At 41.9% G+C, this 26,626-nt stretch overlaps 1 protein-coding gene and 1 pseudogene across 1 annotated transcript in view; one reads left to right on the top strand and one right to left on the bottom strand.

Annotated features, from left to right (window-relative positions):
* The window catches only part of IL23R (interleukin 23 receptor), a 59,073-nt gene that overhangs the window by 30,417 nt on the left and 2,030 nt on the right, over positions 1 to 26,626 (bottom strand). The window contains exons 2-9 of the mRNA XM_063299859.1: positions 24,735 to 24,903; positions 24,388 to 24,504; positions 22,007 to 22,095; positions 17,482 to 17,596; positions 15,874 to 16,158; positions 14,594 to 14,717; positions 3,041 to 3,204; positions 973 to 1,118 (exon numbers count right to left, since the gene is read on the bottom strand). Coding sequence (XP_063155929.1) covers positions 973 to 1,118; positions 3,041 to 3,204; positions 14,594 to 14,717; positions 15,874 to 16,158; positions 17,482 to 17,596; positions 22,007 to 22,095; positions 24,388 to 24,504; positions 24,735 to 24,903 — 1,209 coding nt within the window. The remainder of the gene's footprint in view (positions 1 to 972; positions 1,119 to 3,040; positions 3,205 to 14,593; positions 14,718 to 15,873; positions 16,159 to 17,481; positions 17,597 to 22,006; positions 22,096 to 24,387; positions 24,505 to 24,734; positions 24,904 to 26,626) is intronic.
* LOC134495073 (U2 spliceosomal RNA) lies at positions 17,641 to 17,713 on the top strand (annotated as a pseudogene).

The following is a 26,626-nucleotide window of genomic DNA, read 5'->3' as shown; positions in this document are numbered from 1 at the left end:
ATACTCAAAACAGGGAAAGCAAAAATAGCAATATAGGTGATAATGTTAAATTCTGGATTTATATGACTTAGATGGCAATGAAAGTTATTCTGGCTGCATTTGGGGGAATTCCTGTTCATAGTACTTAACAGGACATGTATTTTTGCCTTGAGTCATGTTTGGACAATACCACGAAGCAAAAACGCAGAAGGGGATAGTTGGTTCTCCCTCAATGCCAAGCTATATGTTCATGATTGGATATCTCAGCATTTCTCTTAAGAGAATGTACCTGAATTTAATTGGAGCAGCAATGCTTACTCACTGTTTTGGGATTATCTGAGAAAGAACATCAATTTAAATTAAAGTTAAATTAAACAATCCTTCCATCCCATTTATAGCTGTATATCTATATAATTTTTAAAAAAGCAAAGGTGAAGATAACAACTTATCTCCTTCCTACTCTGTGGTTAGCAACATTTTTCTTATGCTGGTGAGAGGTAGAAGACATACTTATCTATAACGAGCTGAGATGGCATCAAAATGACAACATCATGCAAAATCTTCTATTTTGTACATGTGCCCCAAGGTTCTGATGTAAGTATGTTAGTTGTGGGTTTTGTGTCAGGATATCATGATACATGTTTGGTCACTTGCCCCCTTACTTCCTCCTATGGACCCCCATGTGTTCTTGTGACTCCTTGATTGCTACTCTGGAGATGATACAGGGGAGGAAGAAGAAGAGTCATCCCAGATTTGGTAAAGGAAGGTTTACTGCATTCCAGCACCATCAGGTTGCTATATCAGCCTGTTCATTCATAGAATAGCTATTCATTCAACAAAACCAATGTAACAGCTGTATACTGAAAATATAAGAATATATGGGTGTGGCATTCTTTCAATTGTAGTAACAAATGTATTCCTCAATTACGTATTTATAAAAATTGCTGAGATTAATTAAAACACAGAAGAAGGAAAAAAAACCAATTGTCTCACATGCCAAGTTTCACTTATTGTCTCCTTATATCGCTCTTCACAATACGTCTCATTGACTGCTGTTTGCCTTTTCCACTGTACTATAGTCTTGAATGCTGGAGACTCCACTGTTTTATTTTGAACCACAACAGGTACAGCTGGTGTTACTAAAAGAGACACAAGAATGGTAAATCTAACCTATGACAATAACATTCTCTCTCTCTCTCTCTTTTTTGCGATTTATAGCATTTTCATACCATTACACAGCCACTGTTGAAGTAATACAAAGCCTGTCTTCATTCCTGTTATTTTAGCAGAACAGTGATTGAATGATTGTAGAAAACACTGAAAATCACTAGTAGGGAAATAACTTATCTTTCTCCAGCCTCAACATACATAGAGCTTAAAAACAGAAAAAAATAGATTTTTTTTTCATTAATACTTTTCAAAAATCAACCCAGCCTCGCATCCAGGGCTGCAACTAGGGTCTGTGTCACCCGGGGCAAACATGGATTCCGCGCCCATTTTGGCGCCCCCCCAGCATGGCGCCCGGGGCACATGCCCTGGTTGCCCCCCTAGTTGCGGCCCTGCTCACATCATACATAGCAACTACAGCACATGACTAGTTGTTGAGAACCCTAACAACACTATTTCTCTTGGATTTGAGATACAAATGCCCAACACCAAAACCCTATTCCCTTCCAACAACCTACAGAACACCCATAAGCGTGTAAGGGTGAGCACATTGTGTGATGTAAATGTAAAATTGTTGCTATTATATAATTGTATTGTATCTGGCCTTAGGGCTGTAATAAACGTGTTGTTTGCTGTGATGTCTAACTGCTGTGTCCTGTTCCCCCTCCACCTCTTTGCCATATGGAAATGCCTAATTTTGCCTTGGGTGAACCATGTTGTTCTAATCTCTTTCCAACCCTCAACAACAAAGAAAATTGTTTCCTTCCCCTTAGAGACACTAATTCACAAAAGCAGGCTAGGCACTCCACTTCAGTCCTTGCCAGTGTTGGCAATTCTTGTGAGCCCTTTTGCTTTACTGCAGGATTTCACTATGGCTGCACAGAGCAAACAGGCTGTTAACCCCCCACCAAAAGTTTTCTGCTGCAACTACCAAAGTAAAAGAAATATGAATACTTACATCATGCGGTCTGACATCTATGACTGCTTTTGGGACTATGTGTTTGTGTAGGGAGGGAGGAAGGCCAAATGCCCAATGAGATGTCTGTTTATAGCTAAGTGGATAGAGCATTGCTCTCTGGAACTTGTAGCATGGATTTGAGCCCAAGGAACTCCTTTATTATGACCCTGTCATGAGTTTTGCCAGGTATGCAAAAATGTAAGTGGGAGACACCTTTCTCCATGGTGGAGCTCAAATTGGACTGTTCTGCCCATGATTATTGAAGCCATTAGTAGCCAGCTAGGACCACATAATGGAGCAGTTTAACACAGTGGAGGAAGCTGTGCACAGAAAAAGAATATTATCTTAAATAGCTTAAATGAGCATGTCAGAGAAACACAGGTTATTGATCTTAAACAGCCCTCCCAAGCATAGAGAATCACACACTTAGACATAGCAGGTTTAAAAGTAAAGTAAAAGGAGTCTTACTGACTTTTATTCTTGGTTCCGTTACATCCATCTCTGGTTGGAAGGAAATGATGTTCCTTGTTTCTTCTGTTCTTTCCCTATACTTAGTGATCTCTTAGCCCTACAGCTGCTAAGAGCTTCATGGAAGAAAGGGCTAGGCACATGGCTTTAGGCCCAAGATGGAGACAGAGGAGAGCAGCATGCTTGCTGCCTCTTTAGTAGGTGGAAGAAGGAGGAAGAGAAAGAGAGGAAGTGGGAGTGGCAACAAACAGCTTCCTCAGAACCATGAAGAGTTTGCATCCTAGAGCAACCATGCATAGCTGGAAGGTAGATTGCTCTAGGATGCAAACCTACCTTCCAGATTTTAAGATACCACTTCTAAAATTCCTTTAAAGGTGCTTACTGTAAAAATACTAATGAAAAATTCCATGAAAAATTCCCCCACTGGGGGGAAAATAGCTTTTTTAAAAAATATGAATCATACATTACCTATAGTGTTGAGATCAACATGAAGTTCCTCTGAACGAACTCCACCCAGGTAATTTTCAGCATGGACTGAGATGGAAAATGTTTGGTTTTTCTGTAGTTGATTCACAGGAAGGATAACTGAGGTATTGTTTGAGTCAAATGCTTTATTCTCTTCTGTGAATAAACTACAAAGATCAAAGAAGAGTTTAAATTAAAAAGTTTAAATATTTAAATAGCTTTATAAAAAATAAAACTATTTAAATATTTGAATGTATAACTATAATAAAATCTGTAAATATTGTTCTAGTAATATCATTGTTATTAGTGGTCAGCAAGTTATAGTAAAGCTTTGTTTCGTTCCCCACGTTAAGCATAATCCAGTCCCTAGTAACTTCTTTTAAGTCCTACTTCTTTCAAAGGGAGAGACAGCCAAGCTTTTTACTACAACACAGTCATATAAAATGTCAGCCTGGCAAAACTTATCAAGTCCAAAGCAATGTTATTCCTCAAAGACAGGGAACAATCTGTAATGAAGCAATAACAGAGACATACTTAATTCTTATCCTGCCAGATAGTTTCTCCATGAATTTCCTTTCTTTGGCCACTAAGGATTTTTTTTCCTGCTGAAGTGCATGGAACTTAAAACAATCGTTCATTTCTCCTGCTAAAATTCAAAGTAGAATTATAAATGTAGAGAGGGGCCAATAACCTATTTTAAGGATACTCCTGAGAGCTGACTATCCAAATTAGGATTGTTTACTTTTTCTCTTTTGAGTTGAAATCATTCTCCACAGCTTATATTGGAGCACTGCTATATATCACTATTTCTACCTCCCAATCCCTCACAAACCATTTGGAAGACCTGCTATTTTTCTGACTTCTGTAAACCTTGAAATCCAAAGAACAGTCAAAGAATACAATTCTCCAACCTATGTTTTTACTCCAAATGATCACTAGGAGATTGTAAAAATATAATTTTCCCAATGTCCTATCTTTTAAACTTCTGTGAAACAACTCCCTTACTCTCTACTCCATGAAAATAGATATTATTAACACCTTCATCCAAATTTGGAGTATATAAAGTGTGCATTTGTCTGGTTGTTTGCAAAATCTGCACTCGGAAGAGAAGGGGAAAATAGAATTCTTGCTATTTTTTTTCTTTGCTAATTTCAACTCCCTATATCTAGGTTACTATGCATGAAAGAATAATTGCTAGGACCTGTGAACAATCAAATCAGTGTGAACTGGGATCTGCATTTTAGGGTGGATTCTGCCAGAGAATGTGCATTTGTCTGGTCATAGTTCAGAAAGATCCAAGTTGTTGCTCTGAGGGGAACCTTCAAGTCATCATGCCACCTTTCCCCTTAAAGGACTTGTGAACAGGATGTAATGTCAGTTGGCAGCTAGGGAAGCTGGCTGACAAAAGAGTTCCCACCAATGAAAAAGAAACAGACTTCTCAGAAGCTCTACTGACTTTCAGCACTGCCAACAGAAAGCCTGCCCCCTCCCTCCAACTTAGCTGCCCAACACACATGTTATGATGATATGATGCATAGAGGCTTGGAGCTGCTACTGAGAATGTGAAAAAAAAAAAAGGGTGGGGAACTATCTTTGAATGGTAAAAGGATTAATACTATTAAATTGAAAAGATACTGCTCAAGCAACTTTACAGTTTCTACTATATATAGAGCTCTCCAATCTGAAAGTCACATGATTGCCTCCAAAGATACCAGTAGGAAGAACATACTGAGATACAGTTTGCTGCTGGAAGGAAAGTGGGAATATCCGACATGCATAACAACCTCTCTCCATCCTAGCCATGTACAGCCAGCATTAAGGACTGGCATCAGTGGAAATCTTACTGATGAGGAAGAGGGCTGTCTATTTATGGAATAGCCAGCTCCTTTTTGAAATTATTTCCTGTTTGTGTGTCCTTTCTAGGTAAGCAAGTACTGAGTATAAAAGGCCAGCTCCTTCTTTCTCTCTCATTCTCACCATATTTCTTAATCCATAAGAAGACAGTAGAAATCTCATTCAATTTACACAATATCCTTTGTTTTGGCTTCTTTTTTATGCTTTACTTAATTAATTAATTTTAAAAAAAGATGTTAAAAATGTCCCAAAACCTTAATAGATCTTAGATTACATCTTTTTCAACAACAACAAAAATATTTCAGATTTATTGGATTCATTTATATATGAATAGCTATGCTGTTGGAGATACAATAAAATGAATGCTTCATTTAAACATATGTTTCCACAGTGTCCATCAATTGTTCCATTTGGGAAAGGAGTTATTACATTAATTTAATTTTGAGATTCTATATTTTCAGATCTCATATTCTTTTGAAGTTTATTCCTATCACATGGAAGTTGATAAATAAAGTGGATTGTCAGTACCCTACTTACAGCTAGAAAGCTTATTGTTCAGCATTAGAAAGATAAACATATAGTCCCAACTACCCAGTGTACTACAGAATTGATGTTATTAGGTGTCATGATCACCGTTGCGATGCTTGTGACATCGCAACGGCTCGCATGACAATGCAGGGAATGGGTACCGGGCGGATTAAGGGAAAAGGCAACTAGCTACAAAAGAGAGCAACAGGTGCTGGCAACAAAGTATCAACTCTAGCCGGAGGCACGGAAGAGAAAGATACAATGTCGCAAAGAAGGTAATTGACAAGACCAGACCACAAGGCGCGCCCGAGCTGTCAAAGAGATTACGAACCTGATCGCCCGGCAATGAACCATCACCAGCCAGGGAAGCAATCAAGGAAACGCCCGGAGCACAGGAGGGGCTCCACGACCCCTCACCTACCGGCAACGGAACCGACGGGGCTCAGGGTGCACCCGAAGTAAGAAGGGGTGGAGCGCTGACCGGTGCGGGCTATTTAAATCCCGTTCCGGTGCGCTCCACTCACTCTCAGCTTTTCTTAAAGGGCACGCATACTGTTACTCAAATAAAACCAGAACCTAAGCCTACACTAGCGTCTGCGTTTTTACTGGGTAGCAGGCAGAGCCTGACATAAAGCTGAGAGTCACCAAACCAAAGTCGCCAAGCTCCACCGGACGAAAATTTTCCACAGGAGAGATCAACTGGCGAAAACGGAACCGGGGACAGCAATGGAGCCAGCACTTCGCACCAGAAGCGTGAAGGACAGCCTGCAAGAGGCAGAGGCAACCCAACAGCTGCTGGAGGCGGCGCACCTGGAATGGGACACGGACATCCTCCCTGCCCACACTGCACCCCAGTTCCAGACCTGGAGCTCCAACCCAGACGGGAGAACCTCGACAGAAGATGAAGTCAGGGACCAGCAACTCCTCACATGGGCCGGCGGAGCAGGACCCTGGACGGGAACACCCTACTCCACCTGGAGGCTCCGGTACCCCCAAACGCCTGAGCAGGAAGGCGCAAGACTACAGACCGGACAGCATCTGGCAGCACCGACGTCGGACGACCAGGGCACGCCAGACAGGGTCACGGCCCTGGAAGCCAGGGTACGATACCTTGAACACCTGCTCCTGTCCCCGACATCGGCAGACCGGAGCACGCCAGACAAGGACATGGCCCTGGAAGCCAAGGTACGAGACCTGGAACATATGCTCCAGTCCCTGGTAACGATCATAGGCGAGCGCTCCAAGACTGAGGCGGCACAGGGGGCAAGAGGGGATCGAGGCACCATACCCACCCCACCAACAACCCCGAGTGGAAGGGGCCAAGCACGAGACTCTGTCACAGGGCTTCATGGCCTCAGGTCAGTGGGAGCCATCCCTCACCACCCACAGGTAGGGGTCCCACAAATTGGGAGGTTCGCCAAAGACTTCCCCATACAATTTGACGGGAACCCTACAAAACTGTCCTTCTTCCTAACAAATGCGAGGGACTACATGGCCCAATATGGCCATTGCTTCAGCACAGAAGCCGCAAAAATCTCAGCAGTGGCCACCAAGCTCCAAGATAGGGCTGCGGACTGGTACGTACTGATGTCCGAGTCTGGAGCCCCAGCCTTGGCCAATTTCCACGACTTCCTAGCCGAGCTGAAGCATTACTTTGAGGACCCCCTGGCAAAGGAAAGGGCCAAGTGCACACTTCAAGCACTGCACCAGGGAAGAAAAATGGTGGCCGACTACGCCCTTGAGTTCAGGGTCCTCGCAGGCAAAATCACGGAATGGACTGAGGCCACCCTGATTGACATGTTCAAGCGTGGCCTCAACCAGGAGGTGCTACAATGGGCACTCTACAGGGACGACCCAGCCTCCCTTCACGGGTGGATTTGCCTAGCCGGAAAAGTGGAGCACGCTCAGCGCACGTTCCTGCTCGCAACCGCAGAGGACAAAATCCCTCCCAGCACCAGAGGACCAGTCCCACAGTCGGACCCGACCTGGCACGCGGACCAACAACAGAGGCTTGCCTGCAGGCAGTGTACCAGGTGTGGGAAGACGGGCCACCGAGCGGCAGACTGTTACAAAAACAGGACAACGGATCGCCCGCCCAGACCCACACCGAAGACGGCGCACAAGCCATCCAACCCCCCCAGACGCCTGACAGGAGCATTAGCAACCCCGGACGAGGACGCAGACGCCTACCTCGCAGGGGATGCGATTGACGCCCAAGAACAGCCAGCGGAAAATGTTCCCCACCTGCTCTAAGCAGCGCCGCTGGGCAGGTGGTGAAGAAGGGGCGCAACAACCCCAGGGTGAGTGACGATTGCTCCATCCTGGCAGGGACAATTAAACTCTCTTATGGCCCTAGAGCCATTATGGTCGAAGCTCTGGTGGATTCTGGGTGCTCCAGAAATCTGATCCACCCGGACATTGTCGCCGCACTAAAACTGCCCTGTTCCCCCCTCCCTAAACTGCTGGCGTTCCAACAATTAGACGGCTCTACAGCGGGGGGGAGGCGGCCACCCAGAGGACCGGAATGGTCACCCTGACAATGGGCACCCACAAGGAATCCATAGACTTTGTGGAAACCCAGATAGGGAAACCCATAGTAGTGCTGGGGATCCCCTGGCTAACGCCACAACCCACACATAGACTGGAGGACACGCTCCATCAAGTTCAAAGACGGGGTCTACCAGGCACTGACACCGGACAAACCATCTGCTCCGACGGTGGGGAGGGCAGAAATCGTCGACCATACCCACGACCCCCCCGCCCCCAGAAGGACTGCCAGAGCAATATGCAGACTTTGCAGATGTCTTCGGAGAAGAGGAGGCAGACCAATTACCCCCCCCCCCCCCACTGCAAGACGGACTGCACAATTGAACTGCTCCCAGACGTCCCATTACCCAAGCCCAAGATCTACCCCATGACCCAGAGAGAATTAGCAGCACTGCGGGAATTCTTGGACAAAAACCTCTCCAGGGGCTTCATAGAACCAGCGAACTCGCTGGTTGGAGCACCTGTCCTATTTCGGGAAAAGAAGGACGGCACCCTGAGACTATGCACCGATTACTGCAGATTAAATTCCGCTTCCCTATCCAACAAATACCCCCTACCCCTCGTAAAGGACATGCTAGCACACCTGTCAAAGGGAAGGGTGTTTTCCAAACTCGACCTCCGCGAGGCGTATTACAGAATCCGCATCAGGGAGGGGGACGAGTGGAAAACGGCATTCAACTGCCCCTTGGGCTCCTTCCAATACAAGGTACTGCCATTCGGTCTTGTGGGGGCCCCGGGGGTCTTCATGCAACTCATCAATGAGGTACTGCATGAACACCTATTCAAGGGCGTACTGGTTTACCTGGATGATGTCCTCATCTACACGAGGACGCAGAGGGAACACGAGAGGTTAGTGAGGCAAGTCCTCACTAAGCTCTGGAAAGCCAAACTCTATGCTAAGCTGTCCAAGTGCGAATTCCACAAGTCGCGCTTGGACTACCTAGGGTACAGAATCTCTGACAAAGGCGTAGAGATGGACCCCACGAAGGTTCAGGCAGTCTTGAGCTGGGAACGCCCACGCACCAGGCGCCAGCTTCAAAGCTTCCTCAGGTTCACGAATTTCTATAGGTCCTTCGCGAGGGGGTTCGCGGAAATCGCCCTACCCTTAACCGATTTGCTCAAGACCAAAGGCGTCGAGGAGACGCGCAAGGTAAAAAACCCGGGGGCCATACTTAATTGGACTCCTGCCTGTCAAACTGCGTTTGACAGGCTAAAAGCGCTGTTCACAGCGGAGCCAATTCTAGCTCACCCGGACCCCGAACGGCCTTTTGTGGTGCAGGTGGATGCCTCTGACTTCTCAATAGGTGCCATCCTGCTGCAAAAGGATTCCGCTGGAATCCTGAAGCCATGCGCCTATCTCTCGAGGAAATTCTCGGAGACAGAGAGGCACTGGCACGTGTGGGAAAAGGAAGCATTTGCAGTTAAAGCAGTGCTGGAGGCTTGGCGTCACCTTTTGGAAGGGACGACTTGCCCGTTTGAGGTCTGGACAGACCACCGCAACCTCGAGGCGCTCCGTACGCCCCGGCGCCTCAGTCCCAAGCAAATACGCTGGGCTCAGTTCTTCAGCCGGTTCAACTTCCAGCTGAAGTTCATACCAGGCAAAAAGAACTTCCTGGCAGACGCACTCTCCTGACTGCCTCAGGATGCAGAGCCTATCTCCAACATCGTAGGGACGGTGCTTTCCGATTCCCAGCTGGGTATGGCAGCGGTCACCCGGGGTCATGCTCGGGGACAGCCTGCCCCCCCCTTGCAAACAACTATGACGCAACCTGCCCCTAGACGCAGGCAACCTCAAATGCCAGGTGGGCTACAGGCAGATTTCATAATGGCATTAAAATCTGACCCCTGGCTCCTTGCCAACCCCAACAAGGTCACTATGGACCAGGACCTAGCATGGGCGGAGGGAAGGTTATATGTACCCGACTCACAACGGCAGGCGATCCTCAACAGATCGCATGACAGCAAACAGGCTGGTCACTTCGGGTTCTTGAAAACCCTACACCTGACTCGGAGACAGTTTTGGTGGCCCTCGCTGAGGAAGGATGTCAAGACATATGTGGCGTCCTGCCCAGTGTATGCTATGGCCAAGCGACCGGCTGGCAAACCCCAGGGGCTGCTGCAACCCGTGGCTGAACCCTCCCACCCTTGGGATGAGATCTCAATGGACTTCATAGTCGACTTACCGCCCAGCCAAAAGAAAACGGTCATTTGGGTGGTAAAAGACTACTTTTCAAAACAAGCACATTTTATCCCCTGCGCCTCGATCCCGTCAGCCCAACAGCTGGTGAAACTGTTCCTAGTCCACGTGTACCGCCTACACGGCTGCCCCTCCCGCTTGGTGACCGATAAGGGCACACAATTTACCTCGAGGTTTTGGCGGGCTTTTTTGAAACTGATAGGTACCCAGCAAGCCCTGTCAACCTCCTGGCATCCCCAGACGGATGGATCCACAGAGATCCTTAATGCCACACTGGAGCAATTCCTCTGCTCCTACATAAACTATCACCAAGATGACTGGGTGGACCTCCTCCCGTTTGCAGAGGTCGCATACAACAACATGATACACCAAAGCATGGGAAAAACCCCCTTTGGGGTAGTGTCGGGTCGGGAGTTCGTCCCCATCCCTGAACTACCTCAGCCTCCATCCCTAACAGTGGCCGCCTGTGATTGGGGTGAGAAACTCGCAGATTCCTGGCTGTTCATCAAGGACGTGCTTAAAGAGGCACAAATGGCATACAAATTACAAGCGGACAAACACCGGCGCCAGCAACCAACATTTCAGGTGGGGGACATGGTCTATCTATCCACCAAATTCATAAAGTCACCGCAACTGTCGAAGAAGCTGGCCCCCAAGTTCATTGGACCATTCCAGGTGACACAAATCGTGAACCCAGTCACGGTGCGCTTGGACCTGCCCCATAATTTAAAGAGACTGCACCCGGTATTTCACTGCAGCTTACTCAAGCCGGCAAGCGATCCCTCCCGGTGGCACCCACGCACACACACCCCTCCACCAGTGATGATAGACGGGCAGCAACACTTCGAAGTAAAGGAGGTACTTGACTCCCACAAGCGGCGGGGCTCCCTCCAATACCTTGTAAAGTGGAAACACCTTCCACACCCTGAGTGGGTCGCTGCCCGTGACGTCCAGGCCCCCGACCTGATCCGCACCTTCCATACCACCTACCCCTCCAAACCCACGGCTTAACCTTCTCAAAGGGGGGCAGTATGTCATGATCACCGTTGCGATGCTTGTGACATCGGAACGGCTCGCATGACAATGCAGGGAAATGGGTACCGGGCGGATTAAGGGAAAAGGCAACTAGCTAACAAAAGAGAGCAACGGGTGCTGGCAACAAAGTATTGACTCTAGCCAGAGGCGTGGAAGAGAGAGATACAATGTTGCAAAGAAGGTAATTGACAAGACCAGACCACGAGGCGCGCCTGAGCTGTCAAAGAGATTACAAACCTGATCGCCCGGCAATGAACCATCACCGGCCGGGAAAACAGTCAAGGAAACGCCCGGAGCACAGGAGGGGCTCCACGACCCCTCACCTACCAGCAACGGAACCGACGGGGCTCAGGGTGCACCCGAAGTAAGAAGGGGTGGAGCGCTGACCGGCGCAGGCTATTTAAATCCCGTTCCGGTGCGCTCCACTCACTCTCAGCTTTTCTTAAAGGGCACGCATACTGTTACTCAAATAAAACCAGAACCTAAGCCTACACTAGCGTCTGCGTTTTTACTGGGTAGCAGGCAGAGCCTGACATTAGGAATATATGAACCAATAACTTATCCATATAGATTAGGTATGGATGATTATAATGAACGATGGTTTCCATTCATTGAAATGTTTATTTTACAATTTTTATGCATGTATGTGTGTCTGTGAATATATTTCCTCTATACCTTTTTTTTTTAGTTTTTCCTCTTTCTTTATAATTTTGGGTATTCTTTTTTGTATTCAGTTAATAAAAGCAGAAAAAAGGTCAACTTACACTATATTCAAGCCCAGTCAAATTATTTAGGCATCTGAGAGAGAAAAATTCCACAGCGTTGCTGTTTTTTCAAGACACCCCAAATCAGGTTTCTGCAGTGGCTATCTTTCTCTGCCCAATAGTGGGGTTAGATCTGTGGTTGGAGGTCCATGAAGAGCTCCAAAACCTGTAACAAGTCTCATGGCTATGGCACACAGCAACTACCCCAGTTACCCTGGGCAGTGGCCACATTGCAGCCATGATGGGAACTCTAGTCAAATACATATGAAGACAACTGATTGGGAGAGGCTGCTGCTATATATTGCCTTGTTCTCAGGAAGAGCCAGTTTGGTTTGGTGGTTAAGGCAACGGGCTAGAAACCAGGAGTCTGAGAGTTCTAGTCCCACCTTAGGCATGAAAGCCGGCTGGGTGACCTTGGGCCAGTCCCTCTCTCTCAGCCCAACTCACCTCACAGGGTTGTTGTTTTGGGGAGAAGAGGAGGAGGAAGGAGTATTAAGTCTGTTCCCTGCCTTGAGTTATTTATAAAAGTAATAAAGGCAGGATAGAAAATAAAATAAAATAAATAACAAACTCGTAAACTTGGAGGTGCTGTATCTTGTGACTTGCATAAAAGCACTTATTAAGTGAAAGGCACTTCTCTTGTTATTTCCTTAAACTAGAATAAAGACAAGCTTTGTGACCTCTTTTTTTCAGAAAATGTAAGTGGGTCACCTTTTTCTTTTTCACTCATCAGAAGTATGGCATTAGCATGTTTGAGCTTGGTTTGTGGTTCCATACACTCAAACCACAGTTACCATTCTATCTTATCTAAATGTTTGGTTGAATTTGTAGCTAACCTAGTTTTAGGGGGAAACTTGACATGGCAGGCAAATGCATATCACAAAGTCCCAGCCAGGCTGTTGGTTGAGTTCTGTTTGCTTGTTTTAATAAAAACTGGACTCTGGTGGCTGCAGTTTTCAGCAGAGGAGTGACAGTACACTTAATGATATCTCTGCAATTGAGTTTCCTCATAAAATTCAATCTCAATTCATTTTTCTCAAGGATTCCAGGTACAAATTTATGTTTATACATATGTTTACGCCAGGAAACCAGCTGGCTGGGAGTTTTTAGTAAAATGGCTGATGATCAAGCAACTCCCTTCCCTCCCGTTGCTGTGCTGGTCCGAATGATAGCTTATGGAGATGTTGGAGTTTATCTTTTCAGAAAAGTCACTAAGCATCTCATCCTCAGTATTGTTGCCCTAAAATGAATGCTGACTGGAGGCTCAAAAAAGTGAGAGAACTACAAACCAGGAGGGCTCCAGTCATCATCCATTAAAGCGTAACTGTAGTCAGAATGGGACGGTTAGGAATCTCTCTTCCCACAATTCAACACTTCTCTTTCCTGCTCCATTCCAACCAAGCTCTTAAAACAGCACCTCAGCAACTGTGAACAGCTAAACGCTACCTCCATTTGAAGAGACAGTAGAATTCTTAAGACTGGATGCCAGAGTCTTCAAAGGAACTTTAGTACCTTCTTCCTGTTTTTGTAAGCTACTCAGCGGCCTTTAAGTAGCTGCTCTTGGAAACAAAATACTGAGCTGGGATGCTGCTAAACATCTTTTTTTAAAAAGGATAATTAAAATAAATGTCCTTGGATTTGTCTCTGTAAAGTTATTTTCTGGTTCTCAAGTCACAATACTGGCTCAAAATGCTTGGCACCTAATTAAGAGAAATGTGAGACGTCCAAAAGAGATTGCAGCAGCTCAAAACCTAGATCACAGTAAATGAGAAATGAACTGATGAAATTTGTGTATTGCTGCTGCTTCCTTTAACAGCTATTGATGTTAATTTCCAAAGTGCAGAGTATCCCTGGATGATATCCACTGAACTCCAATGCTTAAAAAAAAAATCCTTTCAAACCTGTCTCAACAAATCATCCATAAATGAGTGAAAAGAATTGATAAATGAAACCACACACTTTGAAAAGTCCCCCAACTATTTATTTTTTAATTAGATTTGCATTCTAAATTGTGTTCAGAATGATGATAATTATTATTAGTATTTGATATTTTTTTATTTATTATTTAGTTATATTTCAAATTTAGTCACCACCCATCTCACTCAAATATACTGTATATATTTGATTCCTTTTATCCAAAGGACACTCAGGCAGCTGACAATTGAAAATAAAAACATTTAAGATTTGATAAGAACTTTAACAATCACTAGTAACTAATTCAAAATAAAAAGACATGACTGAAGCAAAAGATCTTGACTCTTCCCTTAAAAGCAGAAAGAAGGGGTCTGAGCAAATTTCTGGTATTATTTTATTCTTTGTTGTCTTTATGATTTATCAAGGGTCTGCTTTAAAAGTAAAAAAGTTTTAAACTATATTTTAAAAAGAAATTAAACATGGCCAAAATCTTGAAGTTTGCCAAATCTTGCAAGTTCTCTGTTCTGTGCTTGAGATCTCATAAGATCTCAGGCAAGAACATGTGAGCTATAGTGAGATTTCAGCCATTTTATTTTTATTTTGGGGCACCCACAACATTGTGCAAAATGGTGTGATCATGCCAGCCACCTCTAAAGGTTGCTGATACCTGATATAAAACTTCTGGCTTGGGATAAAAGCTTCAAACACTTTTCTTACCTTTTCACATATAGAATGTACTTAGTGGTTAAATGTGTTTCCCTTCCTGGGTTCCAAGCGCAGTCCATATTATCTGATTGCTCAGGTTTAATACACGTTAAATTGGCTGGTTTGTCAGGCAGATCTACAAATCATAGAGTTTACAAGATTATGCTGATTTAAACACATACCTGCAAAAATATGTAATCATGGCTTTCTGTTGAATAAACATTTCTTCGCTGTCTCCTTTAGCATTTAAAATTAACTTTTAAAACAACAAGGCCCTTTTCCCCCTAAGATGTGCCTATGAACATATTTGTTTCAATTTGAATAAGATTCACTCAGAGACTTGCAATTTTCCTCTGTAAATATAGTTGACATGTTAAACAATTTTACAGTGCTTTGTATTTGTCACAAAATCCTGTCTTGTCTGGCAATTCATTGTCCTAAAAATAACATTTAGTTGCTTTGGGGCTAACATTCTTCATTTATTTAGTCTCTGAAATCTTATCAATACAGGTCTCTTCAAAAAGAATGCTAAAAACCATTTCCTAATTACTGGTTTCCAGCATCAAGTGTCACCCAACTATCATTCTGACAATATAAAGTATGTCCCCATTATTATAATATTGGGATAGTGGTAGTTGGATGATGCAATAGGATGCTGTAAATCATCCACAAGGAAATGGCCATAAGCTCAGTCTTTCACCTTTCAAAAAGCTTCATCATTGAGTTGTGGAGTTTGTGGGGGGGTTGGTTTAAAACAAAAGCTGAGAATTGTTTTTCTAGCTCTTAACTATTCATCTTAATTCTCTTTAATCAGTGACCAGGATTTTCCACTACTTCTCCAATGGTTATATATAGAACAAAAGTACATCTAGATGAGATATATGATTAGCCACAATTAATGTGAAACTGCTGTTTGTAACATTTGTATCTTTTGTATAATTAGCAGAATGGGCTAAAATTATTGTTGGCAATGCTGGTTTATCTGGGAGCAAGTCCTATTGCACATATGCATGCCTTGGATTGGTATGTACATCTTAATGACATTTACTTCGAAGTAAGTGTGATTAAGAGTGCAACATGTGCATATTTACTCAGAATTAAGTCCCATTCATTTTCCTCCACACGGCTTACTCCTTTAGTTTAGAAAATGCTTAGACTGCAGCCCAAGCTACAAGCTCTCCTGAAAAGAGAGTATTTTAAAAAATGAAAGATATACATCAAGTACCACCTTAAAAACTTACCTATAAATCAGTGACTATCCCAAATTAATGCTGCATAGCCATGATACTTACATCCCATGCAAAATTGTGTTCCACATATCAGCAGGCCTTTGAAACGTTTAAGGAAGCATGAAACTCTGGAAAAGGGCTCATTATAATCATGAAGGTTGAGCTGAACTGTAGTTTGGTTTATAACTGACAAGAGAGTGTCCTCAACATCAATGTCATTTAAGCGCATAGATAGTTTCCCATTTTGACAGTCTTTTTTCCTGCAGTGACAATTTATAGAAAAATTTTGGCCCATCTGAATGACTGGGGCTGGTTCTGTCCATACGGTACCCAAGCACTTTATAGAACCTGAAAAGAAGAAGAATAAGAGGAAGAGGGAGGATTACTATGAATATCTTAGCAATTCTTTAGAGATAAATTCTCCCATGTTTTTGGTGTCATAATCTTTCAGTAGTATTTACCTAATCACAGAGACATTCTAGGGATTAAAATGATGGTGGAGGTTGGCCCTTTGCTTGACAAAAGGCAGGTTTCATTTTCAACAAACAAACAAATATTTTTTTAAAAAATGATGTGTATTTAAATGCAAAGAATGAGATGGAACAGGAAACTCAGTGAGCATGAAGGGAATGATTTGTGGGTTACATTGCATCCTGGAGACCAAGCTGAGTATCCAAGTGTAGCAGAAGCTAGCTAGTAAAAATACTGATTGGCAGGGATTAGGAACATGGGAGGTATGGCTATACCTAGGGAGGGCAAGTAATGTCATGCGCAGCATGATATCATAGTACCAATTATACTGCACATCATTTGCATGCCATGACTGATGCAAATTACATAATTTGCACAATAATGTCTTGATGTGTTTGACATCACTATGGGTTCTTCCACAGCCTATGATGGAAGATACTGATTTGGATTGAAGGCCAAAACATCTAAAGGATATTGGATTGCTTCTATCTGAATAAATGTGTATTTGTTCAGAAGGCTGAACACTCTCCCAGTTGATCTCTCCACTGCGTGTGTTTGTGTGTGAGAGTTGTATGAGTGTGTGTGTTTCAGATACAAGTTGATAAATAGCAACTTTTTGAAAACTGGTTAGGCAAACAAGTTCATATGGAATTTTTATTTTCTCTTAGTCAAAGCATGTGAGAATAAGATGCTTTGATATTACTAAATTGGTGCCTCTTGACATTTAGCCAAGAAGACATATTGTTTCTGTAAAATTAAATCCCTGCCTACTTGAATTCCTCTGATTGTCAAATTAAGCCTACTTCCAAAATGAAAGTTGATTGCAATCAAGAATTCTTGCTGGCTGGATTGGATCTTTAGCTCAGTCACATCCCCTTGATATAATTTTTTCTTTGCATAACACAAGGGTATACCCCCAACGTATCCTTATCCATCTACTATTTTGCTACAGAACTCAATCAAATGCATCATTATTTAAAAGTTAAATGTACAATATTCATATTTATTTATATTTGCTTTGGTGCTGATTTCATTTACTTGTAAGGTAAATCCTCTTGTACCTGTCTGCAAGCCACATGATACTCATGAGTATAAATGGAGTGTTAGGACTCCCTACTAATCCTACCCACCCACCCACCCACCCAGCAACCTGATCAGAGTATTCAGTTTCTCCCAATTTTTACAGGATATAATACTTACCTTGCCCTCTAGCTAAGCAGTGATGAGAAAGAAGGCTTTGGAGGGTCTTGCAGAAGAGCAAGTATAAAACCAACAATACTTTAGATATTGCCATGATCTGGAAAGTGTTGGACCTCTGTCAAAAGGCATTGTCTAAAGAAAAACAACATGATTTTCTCTATCACTTCTTGGCCTTTTGGCTAAGATCAAGTGTAGTATCTATCAATATTTCTTAAAAAACATCTAACACAATGTACCAGAATGTTAAATGGGGAATATGAAACAATTGTAGGACAAATTTGGCTTTGGAAATGAGTTTTTTTATTCATGTTTAACCTCTCTATTTAGTTTCCCATATTTTTCCATAACAAAACTCAACACCACTGTGTTGGTTAACTGCTATGATATTTTTGAACAACTTTTAAATATAGCAAATATCGTTCAGTAAAGCATAATCTTATTCTGCTCATCAGTGACTGTAGAAAGATGCTACTCTTTTAAGAAAAGCTGACATTTTTCTTTTAAGATAAATATCAAAGATGCTTTGAGATTAGGAGTTTCTAGGCAATGTCTAGGAAATTGCAATTATTGTGCGATTTCCCAGCTTCATTTATAGATTTTACTAAGATGCTAACAACCCAAAGAAAGACAGAAATGGAAGAATGACATTCTTGAATGTACACAAATTAGAAAATAAATCAAGATAAAAAAATAAAAGGATGCAACAAAATTCTTTAAAAAGTTAAGAGGTGAACTGTTAAATTTCTTCGGAATCAGAATCTCTTACATGCATCAGAATATTTGAATTTTTAAAGATTTTTTTTATCCCACCTTTATTATTTTTATAAATAACTCAAGGCAGGGAACGTACCTAATACTCCTTTCTCTTCCTATTTTCCCCAGGTGAGCTGGGCTGAGAGAGAGTGACTGGCCCAAAGTCACCCAGACAGCTTTCATTATTTGGATTATTTGAACCAATATTGAACCAATATGGCCACAGTTTTGTTCTGGAAGGCCTGGTCCATAAAATAGCACCACATTTAGATACTACTAAGACCACCATCAAAACAAAGATGGCTGATCTGAGCATGTAACCACACAAATTCCTTCTCCCCACTATTACGCTAAGCTGAAAACTATGCATATCATACAGTATAACAGCCATTCCTAGCAGGATACCAGGCTAATGTGCTGGACTTCATTTCTCATGTTTCCAATTATAATCTGTAGATGGTTTTAGTCCCTCCAAAATAGAATTTGCTTTTTTCACAGCAGCCATGCGCTAGTGCAACATTTTGCTGAGATATCTTACGACACCTTAAAATTTCCTTTGCTCCCCAACCCCCAGATTTGAATATATGCAAACCTAGGTTTGTGTCTATGTGGGTGTGTTGTTATTGTTCCATGTATATCACTTGACAGTTCCTGACACTGAAGCACACATGTCATTTTAAGGCTGACCCACTGAAGATCCTTGGGGCACTCCACTTTTTACATCTTCCCATTGTGAGAATTACTCCCTCCCCTCTACTTTCCACTTTCTCTTCTCTAATCAGTTACTTAGTAAAGGTAAAGGTTTCCCTTGACGTAAAGTCCAGTCGAATCCGACTCTAGGGGGCGGTGCTCATCTCCGTTTCTAAGCCTTGGAGCCGGCGTTGTCATAGACACTTCTGGGTCATGTGGCCAGCATGATGACTCGGAACGCCGTTACCTTCCCGCCGAAGCGGTACCTATTGATCTACTCACATTTGCATGTTTTCGAACTGCTAGGTGAGCAGGAGCTGGGACGAGCAATGGGAGCTCACCCCGCCGCGCACCCCGCCGTGTGGTTTCGAACCGCCGACCTTCCGATCGACAGCTCAGTGGTTTAACCCGCAGCGCCACTTATCCTTCCTTTTATCCAGTAACTCAGGAGTGGGAGATCTATTATGAGGTGAAAACGAATTGGCTATAGACAACTGTGTCAGGTCAGGAGCTGCAAACCAGCATCATATTCCATTCACCCCATTCTCCCACATTCTGGACACAGATGTAAAACTTTCTTGTGAAAGGAGGATACTCTTTGGAGAGGCTGTTCTAGCATTTGGTATGGGTGGCAATAGCCCTTCTATTCACAGCAGTAACTCATCCAAATTGCCTCCACCCTGCAACAGATTAAAAACAACAACAACAACCCTCCCCTGAAGTCCTAGTGCATTTCTAGACAACTCTCTCTTTTATCTCCCGATTTCTCATCATTTCCATTTGTTTTGCCTGTGGCTCTATTCTCTGTCTTCTTTTCTTTGCAACTCCTATGCAGCTTCCCAGGAGAAGCAAAGTTCATTAGCAATAGACTGGCTATTAACAGAGCAACAGACTACTTGGCTTGGGGATGGGTGCTCTTGAGCAACTGTGTTGAAATGGAAGTTCTATATCCATATGACGCTTGGAGATACAATCAAATTTCATGCAATTGCAAATCCTTAGTCATGATCTGTTGTTTGATCATGAAGGGGCTCATCAACATTAGGACTTTTATCTAATAATCCCTTCAGTGAGCAGCTCATAGTTTCCTTCCACTCTAATTAGAAGAAGCAGTTTAGGTATGTGGAGAAAAGGAGGCTGGGGGACAGAGACCTAGTGGGATAAGAGATTTGTGGGCTCAGTGGACAGCTACTGCAAGCCAGCTGGTAACTGGCTATGCCCCCCATAACAGTTTACTCAAGATTGCTTAGTGAGGAATTTTTGTCAGAATCTCTTTGATAGTCCAAGTAAAGCAAATTTACCAAATTACTCTTGCTGACATGTTTACTGATTTCTGAGAGACATTTATTTTATAGAAGCTAAGATGATTCTTTTCTTATGTATTTCATTTTTCTTCACCTTTTTCTCTCCAGAAGCAAAACACGGCTTTCCTTCTGCTCCTCTAATCTTGTATCAGTAACATATTTAGGTACATTAGGTAAAAAAAATGTGACTGGCCCAAAATTACTCACAAAGCTTCAAAGTTTAGAGGGTTGTCCCCAGTGCTAATCTGATGCAGTAGCAGACACTGGGCTTCTCTTCAGCGAAGCTTCTCCATATATATATGCTCAATAATTTTTTTCTTTATGCTTTTTCTTAATTTACTCTAAAAAGGTATTAAGCTAATCAGAATGTAAATTGCAGAATTCTCTCCCCCCACTGACATAATCAGTTTTTAAAAGTATTGTTACAATGGCTACTTTACAGTCCGCTAGTACAGAAGCCAATGTTTGGCAGCTGCTTCATCTTTTGATTAGAAAATTAGCCTTTCCACATTTGAATTAATTAAGAGTTTATGGCTTGATATCATCAGGACCTGATTGGTTTCTTTTTTCTCTTTATCATGTAGGATTAGAAATTAATCTCCTGTCAGTATGATCAGCTTGTCTTCTTGGCAGTCAGTTTAGACACTGCCCAACATTTTCTGCAGTGAAGACCAATGCAGAGAATTCTGCTTCTTTGGAATGTTCGTATTCTCTTTTAATACTTTTTTTGTTTAATAAGCTTGTTCTCCAGCTGATGGCTGGATGGTTAAATAACTTTCATGGTTGAGTAAATCGTTTTTGCATTTCTTCTTAACATTTTTATTTTGTGTACTTGCTCGCTAGCCAATCTTTGTGGACCCCAATCCTTGCCATAACAATATAATGCCCTGCCATACATTGTCTTGACTCTCATTGCTGTGTTACACATTTTGTCCATACAGGACAGAGCATGTATTTGATATCCCCTGCATCCTAAAGTACAGGGACCTCCTTCATGCTAACTTATCTGGGAAGGGGAATTTTCTAATGAAAGACAAAGCTGAGCTGATCACATGACTTCTGCTCCCCCCAAAAGGAGAAGATTACTTAATTTTTGTTCTGTTATGGTAGAACTGTTACAATTTATGGAGGAAGGATTGGGTGCTTTGGGATACACAAAACAGTGGGACAAGATTATTTAAATAATAGAGATAAGAGGGTCAATGTCATTTGAACAAGGAGTAAACTTGGAGTTGCTAGGCTGCTCTAGTTATATTGTAAATTCCTAGTGAGGAAAGGCTCTAAATTCTTTTTTTCCCCTTTTGAAGATTCAGAAGATTTCCATTTTCTGAAGGAACCCATTTCTCTAATCCATTTCTTCACTTGATTTGGAAATCATGTTGAAGAATTCCTGAACTTGATACCTTTCTATTTCTGTAGGTTAGGCTCTTGCTGAAGATCTATTAGTTTAATAATTTCTTGAAAGATCTAAATGTTTTGACTTCCCCTTGCAGCTTCCTTTTTACCAGTATTCAGGGTTTTTTTTTCCAGCTTTCCTCTTTTGAAGTCAAATATGACTGGCAATTTTGCATGTTAAAAATAACATGCAACCCGCCCCCCCTCCACATTTATAACTATTTGCAACTGGCTCAGTGTCATTTACTTCATGCTATAAGATGAATAGCAGTTAGGGTTTAGATAAGGGCCGCTTCTCTTTAGTTGATTTCTTAGCAAATTTTTCTATGGCATGATTGTTTTTTATGACAAAGACATAACATTTTATATTACTACAATAGTACCAACAGCAAAATCATATCATCATCATCATCATCATCCTCATCCTCATCACAGCAGTTGTAGTAATAGTAATGGCAATGGGCTTGTCCACCTTAAAAGAAATTAAGCAAAATACTAACAATAGGTAGAAAAGATAGAGCCAGTTTGGTGTAGTGATTAAGGTGCCAGGCTAGAAACCAGGAGACCATGAGTTCTAGTTCTGCCTGAGGCACAAAGCCCACTGGGTGACCTTGGGCCAGTCACTCTCTCTCAGCCCTAGGAAGGAGGCAATGGCAAACCACTTCTGAAAAACCTTGCCAGGAAAACTGCAAGGACTAGTCCAGGCAGTCAGCAGGAGTCAAAGGTAAGAAAGAAAGAAGGAAGAAGAAAGAAGAAAGAAAGAAAGAAAGAAAAGGATTGATTGTTATAGACATTGACTTCTCTTCTATAGCTAAATATATAGAGGTATTTTAATTGCCTGTGTATTTAATTTTTTCTTTATTGTTCTTGTGTTTACTGGGAAGAAATATCACTTGGGATCATCCTTGTATATGAACTTTTTTGAAAATCTAACTTCTAGAGACCTTCACTAAGGGACCATAGCTCGAAAAACCACAATTCTATTAACTTACATTAACAAAGCATCTGGAGTGAGGAACAAGAAATAATAAATGGGCAAAATAGTATAAAAGGAAGAGATGATGCTATTATAACAATTCTCTTCTGAAACAAATAGATATCCTTTATTGAAATAAAGCTTTAATAGAATATATAAGCGTAACAGTTTAGATCTGGTTGTATTTTTTATAGTACTTAGTATACATATAAAATCAATTTTACAATAAATATAGTTTATTTATACTGAGTAGAATAACATACTATATTGTCTAAGAACTGGCACAATTCAAATACATTCAGCAGTATCTGCAGTCTGGAAAAGCAGGCTATCTATCTATGTACATTTGCATACATCAAGGCTAGAGAAGCGACATAGTTTACTAGGTAGGAAAAGGCTGTAATCAGGCAGCATCTCCTCAACATGCTTCATAAAGACATTCTCAACACAAAAGAACAAAGGAACAAAACCAAACCTGTATTTTTAAAAAGCAATACACCAGTTAAATAGGGAAAATGGAATTAATTATGGAATTATCTAATTTCCCTAATGTAAGTTAAACCTTCACATTTTCTACTGCTCTTTCTCAAATCTTAAAAATAATAAGCACATATAATTTGCTGTAGAAGGCATGCAGACCCAAATATGTATAGTTTAATCAAGGCAGTATATTTTAACCTGTCTGGAAAAGAAGAATTCTTGGTTGTAATGTATCAATTGTTTAAATATATCAGTGGATTTTTACCTTTTTCTTCATCAGGCCACGTGTCTCATTTCTGTGCTTGAACTTGATTTCACTACTAACAGCTGCAGAATGAAAATCTTATTTCTTAGTGCATGTCATTTAGAATGCATTGCTAGAGGCACCAACAGAAAGAGAGGGAAAAAAAACCAGTGTCTTAGTCATGACCTACTTGACTAAGAACCTGTGAAGAGTTCAGTGCTTCTTGCTTAAGAAATGTTTATTCTATGAGTCATTGTGTGGGAAAACCCACAATTCTCAAAATTCTGCTGCCTTTCTCCCCACCCTTCCCATGCCCTTTGTACTATCAATTCAATCTGAATAAATTTAGTTCTCCATTTATACTACAGAGCTGACTTAAAACTTCATTTCTGAGGACTTGAAAACAAGGACTTAGTTAATTTGCTTGACCAGAATTACATTAGCCAAGTCTATTTCCAACAGCAACAAGAAAGATCAGCTGTTTGCACAACTAGGTATATATTTCTCTATAAGCAACACTGACATTCACATTTTACATTACATAGGATATTTCATTACATTTCTCCTGCATCTTGATGATCAGCAAAGACACAAAAAGCCCTGTATATCCCATGGAGTGTGGAACATTAACTGCAGTGCAGTTCTGTTGGTACATTAGGGTAGGAAAAAATCCTAGATGTGACAAATTTGCACACAGATGAAGAGCAGCAATTTCACAGTAAAAGTTTCGTGTGGAAGCATTGCCATGGCCGTATAACATTTTATAGGGATATAAGAAGCTGTTTTATATACTTCAGAGCTATGTACAAATTTCTCAAGAGATCATAGGGTGTCCTGGTGATAGAGGGTCCATACTTTATTTGTTTTATTTGTTCTTTGAGGCTGGATGGTTGCTTTTACTTAAAAGAAGTTTGTTAAGCACACCAGGGAATTAATGAACCCATTTTTGGGATTCTAAGGTTTGGGGGTGGGGGGTGGGAGGATTTGCAGTGGCACAAAAATGAGACCAAAGTATCGTTCTTAAAATGTTGGACTCAGTCTTGGGAATCCCAGGTTAAAATTACCTTCAGCCACTGAAACTTGTGGGATGTCTTTGGGTGAATCATGCTCTCTCAGCCCAACCTTCCCTGCAGGGCTGTTGTGGGAAAACTTGGAAGTATTATGGCCAATGCCCTGAGCTCCTGGAGAAAAATCAGAATATACATGGAAGGAAGAAGGTGTGCCCAACATGGAAAATATATTTTCTTTCAAATCCAAAATACACACACTGCATTTTAGAAGTTCTACCATGCAGGTGGGATAGAGTTCAGCAGAACCAAATTCTAGAACATTTTGGTTGTTCTGGGTTTTGGCCCACAAAAATCTAGAGGGGGCTAACTGGTTGAGTCGGCAAGGCTGGTGTACTTCTTACCTCTCTCCCCTTCTCCTCTGCATGGCCTGTCTGCCAGCTTGTTCTCAAATCTTCCTAGCACTTTCCTTTCCCAGTCTCTGTTTACCCACTGCCACTGCCAACATCCTTGGATTTTTTCTGGTCCTTCATGAAACAGTTCTGCTTGGAACGTGCAAGTTGTGGTCCATGCCTGGAATCAAACACACACATTTCAGTCTAGACATGGACCAACTGGCACTAGCTGATCCACACAGGAACAGTTGTGCACATCTGTAGGCCTGATCTCTATGCAATGCATATGACCTATTAGAAAATATGGCCAATGTTTTTCCATGTCCAACAAAATCTATTCCATGTTCTACAGAGTTTCAGAGATTACCTTGGAAAACTATGCAGAAACAGTTACAGCAACATGTACGAAAACATGCTTTAAGCTCAGGAAACAAAGAAAACATTAGGAAGAAAGTCAGAGTGGCTTCCCTGGTTTGTAAGAGGGAGGGAAGGGGAAGCACAGGCAGGCTTTCAACTTTCTGTTACAATAGCTTATTCAGTGTTCCTCAACCGTGGCAACTTTAAGATGCGTGGACTTCAACTCCCAGAATTCCTCAGCCTGCCATTTTGGCTGAGGAATTCTGGGAGTTGAAGTCCACACATCTTAAAGTTCCCAAGGTTGAGGAACTCTGGCTTATATAATTAAATATAGTTCTAGTCTCTAAACCTGTGGAATCAGTTTCCTGATCTAGCCTACCTTGAAGGGCTAACAAGGTATACATGTGATTGTGAAGTAGGGAGCAGATAAGAAAAGCTGGATTATCAGAAGCTTTAATGCTTATGTAAAGTACAAGGGGTACAAAACAAGGGGCACTTCTACATTGTACCAATGTGGTATGATTGGAAGTATATGCCTTTGAACTTTTGTCGTGTGTGATGAGATATAGAGATATTTCTGTGTTCTTCAAAATTTGCTTCTGAAGAGGTATATTAGCATAATTCTGTGCGTATGTATACTCAAACTTGCTTGGTACAGGATTGCAACTTAAGGCTGATTTCTTTTTCCACTGAGAATTGAATAAAATAGGAATGAGATTTAGCACAACCTTTCCCTACATGGTGACCTCTTGATGTTAAATAACCTTTTCTTCCCTGACATTGTATGCCCATACCTCAATAAATTAAATTGGAGTTAAAATTTCACCTCATCGCCTTTTCTCTCTCTCGCTTGCACAGACATATGCCCAGCCTATGTCACAAAGATCCCTTAATGCATGGTTTCCTCACAATGTTGGAAGAGTCTAGGAAGAGAGTCTTAAGACTAGCAACTTAAGCTAGTCACCATAGTTTTAGACAATGATGATGACACAATAAAAGTAAAGAGGTTCTATCAGCCTGTGACCTTCAGAGAACACTTAGAGTTATGTCACAGAAGCAGAGGAATTACAGATTAAAGATTCTCTGGTGATTCTGTCACACCTTTGTCCTCTAATTTGCTCAAAGCTCTTTTCTTTCCAATCCTTTGCTTTCAGGAGCAAGTCCCTGAAATTTGAGCTTTCCTAAACCCATAGATTAGCACTGCTTGAGTTTCCTGGAGGCTGTTTCTGGGCTGTTTCACCTGACAGGGCACACATTTATTGTATGATCAAATACATTTTAATAATCATTGCTTTTCAGAAGCATATCTAAAACTGGAATCAGTGGATTATCTGCACTACAAATCCTGTAACCCTGAACAACAGACTGGAGAAAAATCTTGCTTGAAGTCTTTCTACTGTTTAATGATGTAAGTATTAAGAAATCTCAATGTTACTTATTGTGGCTTGAAATTCAGTACTTGCCAATCTCTTTGAGTAAGACGGTACAGCAATTACATGCAGTGTAACACTGGAAGATGAAGATTGACCACTCATGGTGTAGAA

This window comes from Candoia aspera, chromosome 3 (genome assembly GCF_035149785.1).
Source record: "Candoia aspera isolate rCanAsp1 chromosome 3, rCanAsp1.hap2, whole genome shotgun sequence".
In the NCBI taxonomy this organism is placed as follows: Eukaryota; Metazoa; Chordata; class Lepidosauria; order Squamata; family Boidae; genus Candoia; species Candoia aspera.
Note: the sequence above shows the minus strand (reverse complement) of the source record. Positions and strands in the feature narration are given on the sequence as shown.